Source organism: Equus caballus, chromosome 1 (assembly GCF_041296265.1).
Source record: "Equus caballus isolate H_3958 breed thoroughbred chromosome 1, TB-T2T, whole genome shotgun sequence".
Taxonomy (NCBI): Eukaryota; Metazoa; Chordata; class Mammalia; order Perissodactyla; family Equidae; genus Equus; species Equus caballus.
The window spans coordinates 11703366-11715489 of record NC_091684.1 but is presented as its reverse complement, the minus strand read 5'-3'; the positions used below and the strand labels follow the sequence as shown (position 1 = coordinate 11715489).

Sequence of the window (12124 nt, the reverse complement as noted above, 5' to 3'; positions counted from 1 at the left end):
CTTTTATTTTATTTTCTTGGTAAGGAATATTGGCCCTGAGCTAACACCTGTTGCTAATCTTCCTCTTTTTTTTTTTTTTTTTTTGGCTTGAGGAAGAGTGGCCCTGAGCTAACATCTGTGCCCATCTTCCTCTAGTTTGTATGTGGGACACCACCACAGCATGGTTTGATGAGTGGTCTAGGTCCATGCCCTGGATCCAAACCTGCGAACCTTGGGCAGCCAAAGTGGAGTGTGCTGAACTTGACCACTGTGCCTCTGGGCCAGCCCCAACTACACACTTCTAAATAGCACTTGGGTCAAAGAAGACATTTTAAGAGAAATTTAGAAATATTTTGAACTAAGTGAAAATACAGTTTATTAAAATTTGTGGGATGCAGCAAAAGCAGTGCTTAGAGGGAAATTTATAGCATTGAATGCATATATTAGAAAAAAGCTCTTTAATCAATAATCTAAGCTGCTACCTCAAGAAACTAGAAAAAGAGGAGCACATTAAATCCACAATAAGGAGAAAGAGGGAATAACAAAAATTAAAGCAAAAATAAATGAAATTGAATATAAGAAATCAATAGAAAAAACAAACCTAAAAGCTAGTTCTTTGAAAAGATTAATAAAAGAGCTAAACCTCTAGTGAGACTAATTAAGAAAAAAAGAAGACAAATTACCAATATCAGAAATGAAAGAAGGATCATCACTACTGATCCCATGGACATTAAAAGGATAATAAAGGAATGTTGTGAACAAATCTGATAGCCTAGAGAAAATGCATTGATTCTTTGAAAGACACAAATACCAAAACTCAAGAAATAGGTCATCTGAATAAGCCTATATGTAAAGAAATAGAATCAATAATTAATGAGCTTTGAAACTAGAAAGCACCAGGCCCAGATGAGTTTACTGGTGAATTTTACCAAATGTTTAAGGAAGAAATTATACCAACTCTCAAAAGTCTCTTCCAGAAAATAGAAGCAAAGGGAATTTTGTAACTCATTCTATGAGGCCAGCATTACCTATATACCAAAACCAGACAAAGACATTACAAGAAAGGAAAAGTACAGATCAACTTCTCTAATAAACATAGATGGGAAAATCCTGAACAAACTACTAGTAAATGGAATCCAACAATGTATAAAAAGAATTATACACCACCAACAACTAAGATTTATTCCAAGTATGCAAGGCTGGTTCAACATTACAAAAGCAATTAATGTAATTCATCACATCAACCAGCTAAAGAAGAAAAATCAGGTGATCATATCAATAGATGCAGGAAAAGCATTTGACAAAATCTAACACCCACTCATGATAAAAACTCAGCAGACTAGGAGTAGAGAAGAACTTCCTCAACTTGATAAAGAATGTCTAAAAAAATTTACAACTAACATTGTACTTGATGAGAAACCAGATGCTTTCTCAATAAAATCAGCAACAAGCAAGGATGTCCTGTCTCACCACTCCTATTCAAGATGATACTGGAAATCCTAGCTAATGCAATAAAAAAGAAAAGGAATAAAAAGTATACAGATTGGGAAGGCGTAAGTAAAACTGTCTTTGTTCTCAAAGGATGTGATTGGCCAAATGGAAAATTCCAAAGAATCAATAACAACAACAAAAATCTCCTGGAATTAATAACCAATAGTAGCAAGGTTGCAGGACATAAGATTACTAGGCAAGAGTCCATCGCTTTCCTATATACAAGAAGTGAACAATTGGAATTTGAAGTTAAAAACACAATACCATTTACATTAGCACCATGAAAAAAAAAGTAAAATACTTAGGTATAAATCTAACAAAATATGTTCAAGATCTATATGAGGAAAACAAACCTCAGATCAAAAAAATGAAAGAAGATCTAAGTTAGTGGAGAGATGATGCATGTTCATTGATGGGAAGATGAATATTCTTAAGATATTTCTTCCCAACTTTAGATTCAATGTAATCCCAGTCAAAATCCCAGCAGGTTGTTTTGTTGATATCAACAAACTAATTCTAAAGTTTATATGGCAAGGCAAAAGACTCAGAATAAACTAAACAGTATTAAAGGAGAACAACAAAGTCAGAGCACTGACACTCCCAGACTTTCAGACTTACTATAAAGCTACAGCAGTCAAGACAATGTGGTATTGGCTAAAGAACAAACAAAAAGATCAATAGAACAGAGTAGAAAGCCCAGAAGTAGACTCACACAAATACAGTCAACTGACCTTTGACAAAGGAACAAAGGCAATTCAATGGAGAAAGGATAGTCTTTCCAACAAAGGGTTCTGGAACTGGGCATCCACGTTCAAAACACATAAATCTAGACACAGACCTTATGCCTTTCACAGAAACTAACTCAAAATGGATCCTAAGCCTAAATGTAAAACACAAAACTAAAAACTCTGAGAAGATAATGTAGAAAATCTAGATGATCTTGGGTTTAGCAATGACTTTTTAGGTAGCACACTAAAAGCATGATCTATGAAATAAAAAATTGAGTTGTACTTAATTGAAATTTAAAACTTCTGGGGCCAGCCCACTGGCATAGTGGTTAAGTTCACCCACTCCACTTTGGTAGCCTGAGGTTCGCAGGTTCGGATCCAGGTGTGGGCCTAGCACTGCTCGTCGGGCCATGCTGTGGCGGCATCCCACATAAAATAGAGGAAGATTGGCACAGATGTTAGCTCAGGGCCAAAAAAAAAACCCGAAACAAAAAAAAACTTCTGTTATGCCAAAGACACAAGAATGAAAAGACAAGACAAGACACAGACTGGAAGAAAATCTTAGCAAAACATATCTAATAAAGGACTACTATCTAAAACATACAAAGAACTCTTAAATTTTTCAGCAATAAGAAAAACAACCCAGTAAAAATGAGCAAAAAATCTGAACAGATGCCTCCCAAATAAGATAAGCAGATGGCAAATAAGCCTACAAAAAGATGCTCAGCATCATATGTCATTAGTGCATTGCAAATTAAAACAATAATAAAATACCGTTACACACCTATTAGGATGGTTAAAATTTATAACACTGACAACACAAAATACTATCAAGGATGTGGAACAATAGGAACTCATTCATTGCTAGTGGGAATGCAAAATGTACAGCCGATTTGGAAGACAGTTTGGTGGTTTCTTAACAAAACTAAATATCTCTTACCATACTGTCCAGTAATTGTGCTCCTTGGTATATACCCAAATGACTTGAAAACTTAGGTCCACACAAAAACCTGCACACAAATGTTTATACTAGCTTTATTCATAATTGCCAAAAGTTGGAAGCAACCAAGATGGCTTCAATTGGTGAATGGATAGACCAATAGTGGGACATCCAGACAATGGAGTATTATTCAGCAATAAGGAGAAATGACCTATTAAGCCATGAAAAGACATAGGGAACATTAAAAGCATATTTACTGAGTGAAGTAAGCCAATCTGAAAAAGGCTTTTCAGTATGAAAAAGCCATACTGTATGATTCCAACCATATGACATTCTGAAAATGGCAGAACTATGGAGACAGTAAAAAGAGCAGTGGTTGCTAGGGGTTTAGGGCACAGAGTGAGGGAGGGACAAATAGCCAGAATATGTGGGTTTTTCAGGGCAGTGATACCATTCTGTATGATGTAGTAATGATTAACACCTGTCATACATTTGTGAAGACCCATGGAATGTACAACAGTGAAAGAGTGAAACAATGTAAACTATGGACTTTGGTTAATAGTAATGTATTAATATTCGTTCATCAATTATAACAAATGTACCACACTAATACAAAATATAAGTAGGGGAACTTTGAGGGAGAGAGTACTTTTTGATCAATATTTCTATAAACCTATAGCTGCTCTTAAAAAATTATTTATTTAAAAAGTGTGAAATTTTTTAATTGATTACATGTTGGAATGATAATATTTTGTATATCCTGGATATAATTTGTCCTGATAAAATATATCACTAAAATTAATATGACCTGATTTGGTTTTTAGTTTTTTAAATGTAGCTCTTAGAAAAATTTAAATTACATCTGTGACTCACACTATATTTTTGTGGAACAATGCTGGTCTAGAACCAAATTCTTACAACTCCAGTTCTCTACTTATCTCTCTTCTAGGCCCTACAGTTTTGGGATCTTTTCTCTAGTGCCACTTCTTTTTAATCAGTTTCCTATTAACAACATTTCATGGTTCTCTGTTTGTTTGGGGAAGTCATAGAAATTCCTCTAGGTCACATTCTGTCTCCAGTGTCCTTCCTCACATACTGTACTCTATATTCTGGCCTCCAGCATCCCTCCCTCTGTATAGTACTCCGCATGTGCAACTTCTCTAGTTAACAACTACTCTGATTGAGTTACCTCTTGTTTGGCTGGTCTCAGGGGCGTCTCTGACGTTTCGGCCACTCTGCTCAAAATGTGCTCCCCAAGATGTCCTCCTTGTTCAGTCCCACCTCACACTAATGACTCCTGCCCTTTGTTTCCCCGCCCCCATACTTAAGCATCCCATTTGTACCTTTATGTCATGTGTGCACCTGCATACATTTCTTGTCTCCCTAGTAGTACTAAGCTCCTCAAAGGTAAGGACAATGCTTCCACTCCTCCAGTATTCCAAGGTTAGGTGAGATGGCACGTGCTTAAGATCACAAGCTTTGCTTTTAGACATCCGTGTTCAATTTTCAGTCTCCCACTTGGCAGCTATGTGACCTTGAACAAATCACTTAACTCTCTTAGCCGCCATTGCCTCATACGGAAAATGGGGAGAGTAATAACAATACCTCATAGGGTGGTTGGAGTGTCAGTGTTCTATGTTTAGATACTCTCAGAGGCACTTTTGTTTGTTTTCAAACTCCTGCAAAATGGAGACAGCAGGCAATGTGCTGTTTCCAATGCCAGAAGTTGACCTGTGATAACACTATGAAGTTTATTTCAAGTTCAGTGACCTAAGTGGTTAACAATAATTTTGGTTCAGGAAACATCATCATCTCCTTCCCCAGCTAGGAATTCTCATAACTATTTGAACATATTTCATGATTTTGACAAAGGATTAAAATTTAGCTATATGATAAAATACTCATTAGCAAAGTCCTTTTGTTTTTATATTTATCACAGAAAAACCCAACTCAGGCCATCTTTTGCTTATGTTAGGGCAAAATCTAGTCTTGCTCATAGGTTGTTTCAAAATGATTTGCTATCAAAAAGGTTCTATCTCCCTGGCTTATAAATATTCTTTATCCCCCCAGTTTCTCTTATCAGGAAAGAGAAATAATTTACAACATAGTACTTAAATTAAAAGTACTTTTAGGTCCACATGATTGTCTTTATGTTTTATTTTAATTGACTGCTTACTTAAAGAGAGGCTCATATTAAGAATTGCATATTTTTCTTTATCCAAAAAGAGTCTTCTATTATTCTTTTTTCACAGTGGGATAAATAGATATTGCCTTTTAGCACTTCACACAGTGCCTGGTTCATATTCAATAAATATTAGGAATTTGTAGTGGTAATACAATGCTGTCAGGTCACAGATGCTATAAAAATTTTGCCTGAATTAATATCACATGAGTTTGACATCTGAGCAGCATGACTTTTTGTTGGTTTTAAAATGGTATCTTGTTTGGTTTGGGAAGAAAATGAATATTAAAGTCTAGACTGAAATTTGATTAAGTGCTTTGTTATGAAAATAGAAACTATCACGACTTGCTGTTTGATATTCTGATTTTTTTTAACCATAAAATACCCGTATTTACTTTTATAATTCTGTTTTATTTCTGAATATGTTTGGGGCTACAGTTTCAAGCACATCTTTACAAACAGCACATTTTGGAAAGGATAGATTTTATTTCTAATAAATAAGAAGCCAGGTTGTAATTAATCATTATATTGTCTCCTTTTCACATTTTTTTAAAGAACCCAAGACATCTTAGTGGGCTACATGAGGACTTTGGATGGACGCAGCTTACATATAGGGTAAAGAGTATCTTGAAGTGAATATACAGAATCATTTTCATTAATTTGTATTTCAACCTTGGTGTATTTTCTCCTTCTTTAACTAATGACCAGTAATGAACATAATTAAACAATATGTAACTAAAAGTCTATTGAACAGTATTAAAGCTCAATACCTCCATAGCAGCAGCAGTATTTAGCTATGACACACCAGCTAAATGAGGAGGAGATCACGTGACTGGGCCATCCACACACTTGTCAGACCTCCACCAACTACTGTGAGTGTGTGTGCCGGGTCCACTGTGAGGTTCACCGATTGCATTTCCATGGAAGATATTCAATATATATTCCAAAAAAGAACAAAAATGAAAAAGATGCTCCTTTGCCTTGAACGGTGCTTCTAACCGCACTGAGATGGGATGCCTATGTCTGTGAAACATAGCTCCTTCTACCTTCTGTCTGTGGCCATTCAGCTGAGCTTACACTGAAGTTCATTCCCTGCCAACCAGACGATGTCTTCACCTACCACCTCACAGTAGTCTTAATCTAGGACAGTGATGACACAGAAAAGCTTGTGACTGCTTCTCGTTGCCCTAGAAATCAACCAAGGCATCCCAGAGGCTCAACAGTAGATAGTTGAAAGTCTGAAAGAAGGCCAGAAAGCTTAATGGCTGGAAAACAGTACTTTGCAGTTCTGAGAATGAGAGATTAGAGGGTAGAACCGAGAGCAGATGATCAAAGGAAAAGAGTGAACGGCAACGATGTTGTTCATAAAGCTGGCAATAGATAGGGCAATGGCTAAAACAAAAGACACCGAAGAGAAACAGCAGGAGGCTACAAGAACAGTGGAAGTGACCAAAAGTGCTGTGAGGAGAGGAGGCAGTGGGGGTCTATGGAAGGATCAACCAGCAGTCCAGACCCCACCCTCACACCCTCCTTCGGTGACAGACTCAGAATGGTTGGATCCGAGTGCAGAAGAACAGTAGGTATTATTTTCTTTCCATTTTTTGTAAAGGCAGGAGAATGTTCATGTATCTGGAACAAGTGTAGCACAGGAATGAAAACTCTGTGCTTTGGAGTCATGCAGGCACATATCCTGCCGCTGAAACTAACCCTGGGACCTTTGACAAATCACTGAACCTCTCTTGGCCTCAGTCCTTGTTGCCAAGAAATGGGAGCTAATGAGTAACTGCCTGAAATGCTTGTTCAGAAGATTATGTAAAAGAATCCATTTAAGTTCCTAGCACAGTGCCTAGTGGATAGTAAACTCAATAAATGTTGCTATGGAAATAATGTAAGAACATTGTAGGGAAGAAAAATATAAAAGCAGAAATGTCTTTTAAAGAAATTAGCTTAAAAATTATTTAAAAGGCAAATATAGTTTTGTTTTTTCCAGTTCTGTTGTAAAAATCCTTCTCTTTTGCTGCTAAGGAAAGTCAGAGAAAGAGTATTTACAACCTAAATTGCTAAACATAGAACCTATTTGCTAACTAAGCAGGTTAAGAAATAAGAAGTTTTGTGGATGCCTAAATGGGACTGTGCTCTATCTTAAGTGACAAATTTCTCTAAGTTAAATAACAAAGAAACTTTTGGGGCTGGCCCAGTGTTGTAGTGGTTGAGTCTGCACGCTCCGCTTCGGTGGCCTGGGGTTCACAAGTTCAGATCCCAGGTGCGGACCTAGTACCACTCATCAGGCAATGCTGTGGTGGCATCCCACATAAAATAGAGAAAGATTGGCCATAGATGTTAGCTCAAGGCAAGTCTTCCTCATACACACACAAAAAAGGAACTTTTTTGCTATCAAATTGTTTCATTATCTACAATGTAAGGCTTTGAGAAGAATCATGAAACATGTTATAGTTGTTGGAAATTGATAGCTTATAAATTATATTTATTGTTAATAATTTTATGGATAACAACTTAAAATGGACTTACCAACTTTGAAAACTTATTTTCTCATCAAAGTTCTTTGTTCTACCAACAATATACACAAACAGCGGTTTGTGGAATTTGAAATAGCAACTCAGCCTCCCCTCTCCAGTGTTAAAATAAAGGTGCTTCTGACAGTCTCAACCTCAAACGCAGTGTGGCTCTTCGTTTATACTTGTATCAGAGAGCATTCCTTCTTTGCTTCAAGGAAAGATGGAGGACGTTAAACACATCGTAGGGTCCTGCCAATTGGCACAGAGAAACGCCTTTTCTACATATGAAAAGTGAGTCCCAAAGCACCTCCCTAATACAATTCACACCAGAGCATGTTTCCTGCAACTTTTGTCCAAATCCTAGTATCATTTCTCTTTTTGACCTTCCAGACTGGCCTGGGCCAAAAAGACTCAAGACCCTCGGATTGCAGTAGGTTCCCAGTCCCCACTAGAAAAGAAGATTCAGGTGAGGAAATACATTTACCATGAACTTTGGAGCCAGTAATACAGTCATAAAAAGTTTACCACCAAGGTGTAAAGGGCCTGAGTGTTTCAAGGGAGAGTGCTTTGCCTGTTATGTTTAGTTCAGCATTTGGTTCACTGACCACCAGTGGTGCTGGCCGGATAGCACTGAACAAAATAAACACAGCCCGTGCCCTCACAGGGCTTAGTCCACTGAAGGACCTGGACATTAAACAATTACCAGAGATTGTGACAGTGTCATGAAAGGATGGGATTTTTTTTAATGAGTATATGGAAGGTCTGAGGAAGTGATGTTTAAGCTGAAACCTAAAAATTATATACATAAGGACCATAGAGCTGCTACATTGTGTGTTTGGGAGTATTTGAAGGAAGAGCACATGAAAATACTCAGGTGGGGAAGAGAATATGGTTTTTGAGGAACAGAAGTCAGTGTGGCTGCAGCAGGGTGAGCAAGCAGTGGAGCTGAGAAGGTTATCTGAAGAGGCAATCAGGAACCACATTATGTATGCCATACTGGAATTTGGGATTTTCTTCTAAAAGCGATAGGATGCTATCCCAAGTTTCCATACAGGAAAGTGATGTGCTCAGATTTATGTAATACAAAGATCACTCTGGCTGCTGTGTGACTGGTCTGATGGGGCTGAGGGCAAAGGGAGAAAAGTGTGGATTCAGGGAAGCTGGTTAGGCTGCTCCCCTAGGGTCGGGGCATTTTGAAGTTAGAAGTGACAGGATTGAGAAGGAGGAAACTGAAGAAAACACTTAGGAGCAAGAGCCAAGTGGAGCTGTCTGGTAGACAGTATCTAGGTCTGAATTTGAGAGGTGTGCACAGGGTAGCCTTGTGTGCCTCGACTGTCTTGCTCATCTCTTATTCCCACTCTCTAGAGCAGTGCTGGCACATGGGAGGTCACCTTGTTGAATGATTGAGACTGTCGGTGTCCAAGGAAGCCTAAATGTAACTGCACTCTATCTTAAGTGACAATTTCTCTGCAATATTTTCTGCATTATATTTAAAAGACAGAACCAGCAAAGCAGGTGAAGGTTGTGGGCGTGAGGTAGGAAGAGAATGAGGGGATATTCATTCACTTTGGATATTCAGCTAGTGGCTGGAATAGTCTAGGGGTTCCAAGATAGCCTTAGTCACATGCCCCTGGCCATAGCCTGGAAGCCAGAAGTAAAGTTATTTCAAAGAGGAGAGAGTGGTCACCTCTGTAGGATGTTGAGAGGTCAAGTATGACAGGGACAGAGATGAGACCACTGCATCTGTCACTATGGAGATCACTCATGACCTACACAAGAGCACTCTCAGAGAAGGAGGGGGGACAGAAACCCAATAGAAGAGGATTGAGGGGAAAATGTGAGGGGAGAAAGTAGAGTGGAGTTATGGGTAACTGCTTCAAGTTATACTGTGAATGGGAGCGAAAAATGGCTAGAAGCTAGAGAGGGATGTGCAGTAAAGGAAGAGTTTTCCTTTTCTCTTTAAAGATGACATATACTGAAGCACATATTTATGCTGATGGAGTGGATCCAGCAGACGGAATTGTGATGAAGCAGGAAAGGGAATCTGATCATTGCAAACTGACGTTCTTAAAGCTCAAAAAGCACAGGTGGAAAAATCAGCTTTTGATAGATGAAGGGGCAACGTTTCCCTCCTAAAGGCAGGAAGGCAGAGTCCAGGATGACGCACCGTGGTTGTCCTGGCAGTGGGACGAGGAGGGTGCCCCTGAGTGACTGCTTCTGTTTTCTCAAGGAGACCTAAGGCAAAGTCTTCAACAAGGAGGGAGTGCTGGGGGGAGGGACTGCAGGAGGGTTGAAAAGGAAGACATGAAACACTGTTAAGAGACCCAAAGTGGGGCATGGTGCAGGGGTGCCAGGCAGGGCTGACAGCCACTTGATATCTGTGCCATGGACTATATATAATAAAGGACGTCCAACTTAAAAAGTTCTAATACTTTCCTTTGACAAGAGTTTAGGTGGTGTCCATTCTTCAGAAGTGAGGAAACTGTTAGCCCAAAAGTTTCAAAAGGAGAATGAAACACTTCATAAACTTAAGGCCATGTCTTTTGACTTCCGGTTTGCCAGAGCAGAGGCATACTACTATCAACGATACCAAGAAATGATGCTGGAAAACCCATGGAAATACAACATGATTCCAAAATGGGAAATTAAAAAAGAGGAAAAGAGACCACAAAGTAAAAAAACAAAAGATGCTAAAAAATGGGACAATGTAGTGCCTGAGAGGGAGCTGAACCAGATAGAGAAACACATACACCGAGCCGAACGAGCCAGAGGCCTCAGGGACCACAAGTATCGACTACTCCCTCAAAGAATTCCAAGTGAAACACTTCTCCCCAAAATCTTAACACTGGAGAAGGACAAAAAGACTGAAACTATCCAGAAAACACCCAAAACTAAAATCAAAAAGCACAAGATAGCGTGGGCAAAGAAACAGATAAAGGGACATCGAGAGCGAATGATTCGAGGGAGAGAACTCACAGAGCAAAGAAATGATAAAGGAGCCGCTCAGAAACTCTCTACCTGGGGTCCTCCTTTCTGAAAATCTCAAGCAGAGAAAGAGGAAGTGAAAGAATTTGAATGGGTCACAGCCTATCCAATTGCCCAGCCTTACCAGGAAGAACTTCTAGAAGTGACCGTTCTGATGGAAAAGTCAAAAGAAGAGGATCAAATTAAAAAACCACTCCGAAGAGAGGTCTTGAGTATGCCACCGTTTTTGAGAAGTCAACTAGAAAAAAATAAAGTTTAAATTGTTTTCTAGATTATTGTATTTCTTTTTTAGCATACTTTCATAGTTGTTAGTGCAGTAAAATCCTACACCCCCTAATTTTCTTTCTCAGTACATCAAACTGGAAAGAAAAAAAGTTAAACCACAAGCACAGCGTTCAGAAGTATTTCACCTACCTGTGTAACTACCTCAAAACTTAGTGGCTTAAAACTACCACCTTTTTATTATATCTCACAATTCTGTGCCAGGAATTCAGGCAGAACTCAGCTGGGCAATTTTTCTGCCCCACGTGGCACCAGTGGAGCTGCTTGGGGATATTCAGGTGATGGCTGGGCTATTCTGGAGAGTCCAAAGATCTCCTCCCCTACATGCCCTTGACAGCGTGGACTAAAGGCTGGACTTAGCTGGTCCCTCTCTCTGCCTCCCCTCTCCATGTGGTTTCAGAGCCATGTGGTAGTTGGACTTATTACATGGTGACTCAGGGCTTCAAGAGACCTGTCAGACACCACAAGGCTTCTTATGACCTCGCCTCAGAAGTCCCTAGCCAACATCACTGCTGCCACATTCTATCGCTCAAACAAGTCACCAAGACAGCGCAAATTCAACACTCTTCCTTTCAAAAACGTTTGCAGCCATTTTTTAATCTAGCACTCCAAGACTCTGAAAAGTCTATCACACACCTCTATCCTTCATTATAATTTTCATTGTTCTTTTATGTTAAAACTGCTCTTAAAAACTAAAGTATTTTTATAAGGAACAAAGCCTGCAGTTTCACAGCTCCTGAATTGATCTTGACTACAGAGCCTGGCTGCCTCTCTGCAGAGGTAAACATAGACAGAGGATGTGAAAGCCTGTTACCACTATTATGCAAAGAACACATTGTCTTGTGTTGTCTCCAGTTCACCTAAAATGTAACAGACGTCAGAGACCTAAGCCTAAGCTCTAGCCCTGCTAGAGATCCAGGACTCTAGCATGTAGCCCCTCAAGGGGAAAAGAACAATGGAAGAAATAAAACAAAGCAGCACATGTCCAATTCCATAGGATAAAAGCAATATTGAGAGTACG

General features: G+C 39.0%; 1 protein-coding gene across 1 annotated transcript; it reads left to right on the top strand.

Annotated features, from left to right (window-relative positions):
- The first annotated feature begins 6539 nt into the window (after window positions 1-6539).
- On the top strand, window positions 6540-11091 carry ATE1OS (ATE1 opposite strand). The gene is made up of 3 exons (XM_023638222.2): window positions 6540-6896; window positions 8227-8302; window positions 10283-11091. Exons 1-3 carry the CDS (start codon window positions 6676-6678, stop codon window positions 10871-10873), a joined length of 888 nt encoding a protein of 295 aa, XP_023493990.2. The 5' UTR covers window positions 6540-6675; the 3' UTR covers window positions 10874-11091.
- The last annotated feature ends 1033 nt before the right edge of the window (window positions 11092-12124 follow it).